General features: G+C 44.7%; 1 protein-coding gene across 1 annotated transcript; it reads left to right on the top strand.

The window, feature by feature from the left end:
• Positions 1–213: 213 nt before the first annotated feature.
• Positions 214–385, top strand: SARC_17266 (hypothetical protein; the record flags this gene model as incomplete). Its single annotated transcript, XM_014288639.1, has 1 exon — positions 214–385. A coding segment is annotated over one exon (172 nt), but the record flags the coding sequence as incomplete, so codon positions are not given.
• Between the last annotated feature and the right edge of the window lie 297 nt (positions 386–682).

Below are 682 nucleotides of genomic sequence, written 5' to 3'. Positions count from 1 at the left end.
TATATATATGTGTGTGTGTGTGTGTGTGTATGTATGTGTATGTATGTGTGTGTTTGTGTATGTTCATTCAGTATTGCGCACGCTGTATGCGGTCTGCTTCCCCGAGTTTGCGCATCTCTAAATCCCGGTACATACCAGCGCATTCATGATTTAGATGGCTCAGGTGCCTTTTGTCCTCTCACTGCGGCATGCTCCTACACCCCGTTTCTGCAGTTACGATGAGAAGGTGATGGTATGGGACACCCGAGTGCCTAAGCAGCCCCTGAGCGAGCTCGATATGGGCGGTGGCGTATGGCGTATCAAATGGGTATGTGGTAGTGGGTATAAACCTGGTTACCAGTTGATTGTGTATGATGAGTCTCGATTGCTGGTATCAGTGCTTTAAGGGTGCAGGATACTTCGGGTTCTTTGGTCTATGACTGGCCTGACAGAGATGGCTGACAATCCCACAATATATATATATATATATATGTGTGTGTGTGTGTGTGTATTTTTGTAGTCCTGCGATGTCATACTGTTATATCCTGAATTGCAATAAAGGTTTCCTATGTTAATGACCTTGATTCCGTACTGAGTCCATATTGCCGTACGTGTTTCCTCTGATATTGGCAAGAGTATCTATTGGTTATTGGTTGGCTTTGGATCGTTGTAGACGTTTCCGGTAACATTGACCTGTGCATAA

Source organism: Sphaeroforma arctica (genome assembly GCF_001186125.1).
Source record: "Sphaeroforma arctica JP610 unplaced genomic scaffold supercont1.10207, whole genome shotgun sequence".
NCBI classification, from domain to species: domain Eukaryota; class Ichthyosporea; order Ichthyophonida; genus Sphaeroforma; species Sphaeroforma arctica.
Note: the sequence above shows the minus strand (reverse complement) of the source record. Positions and strands in the feature narration are given on the sequence as shown.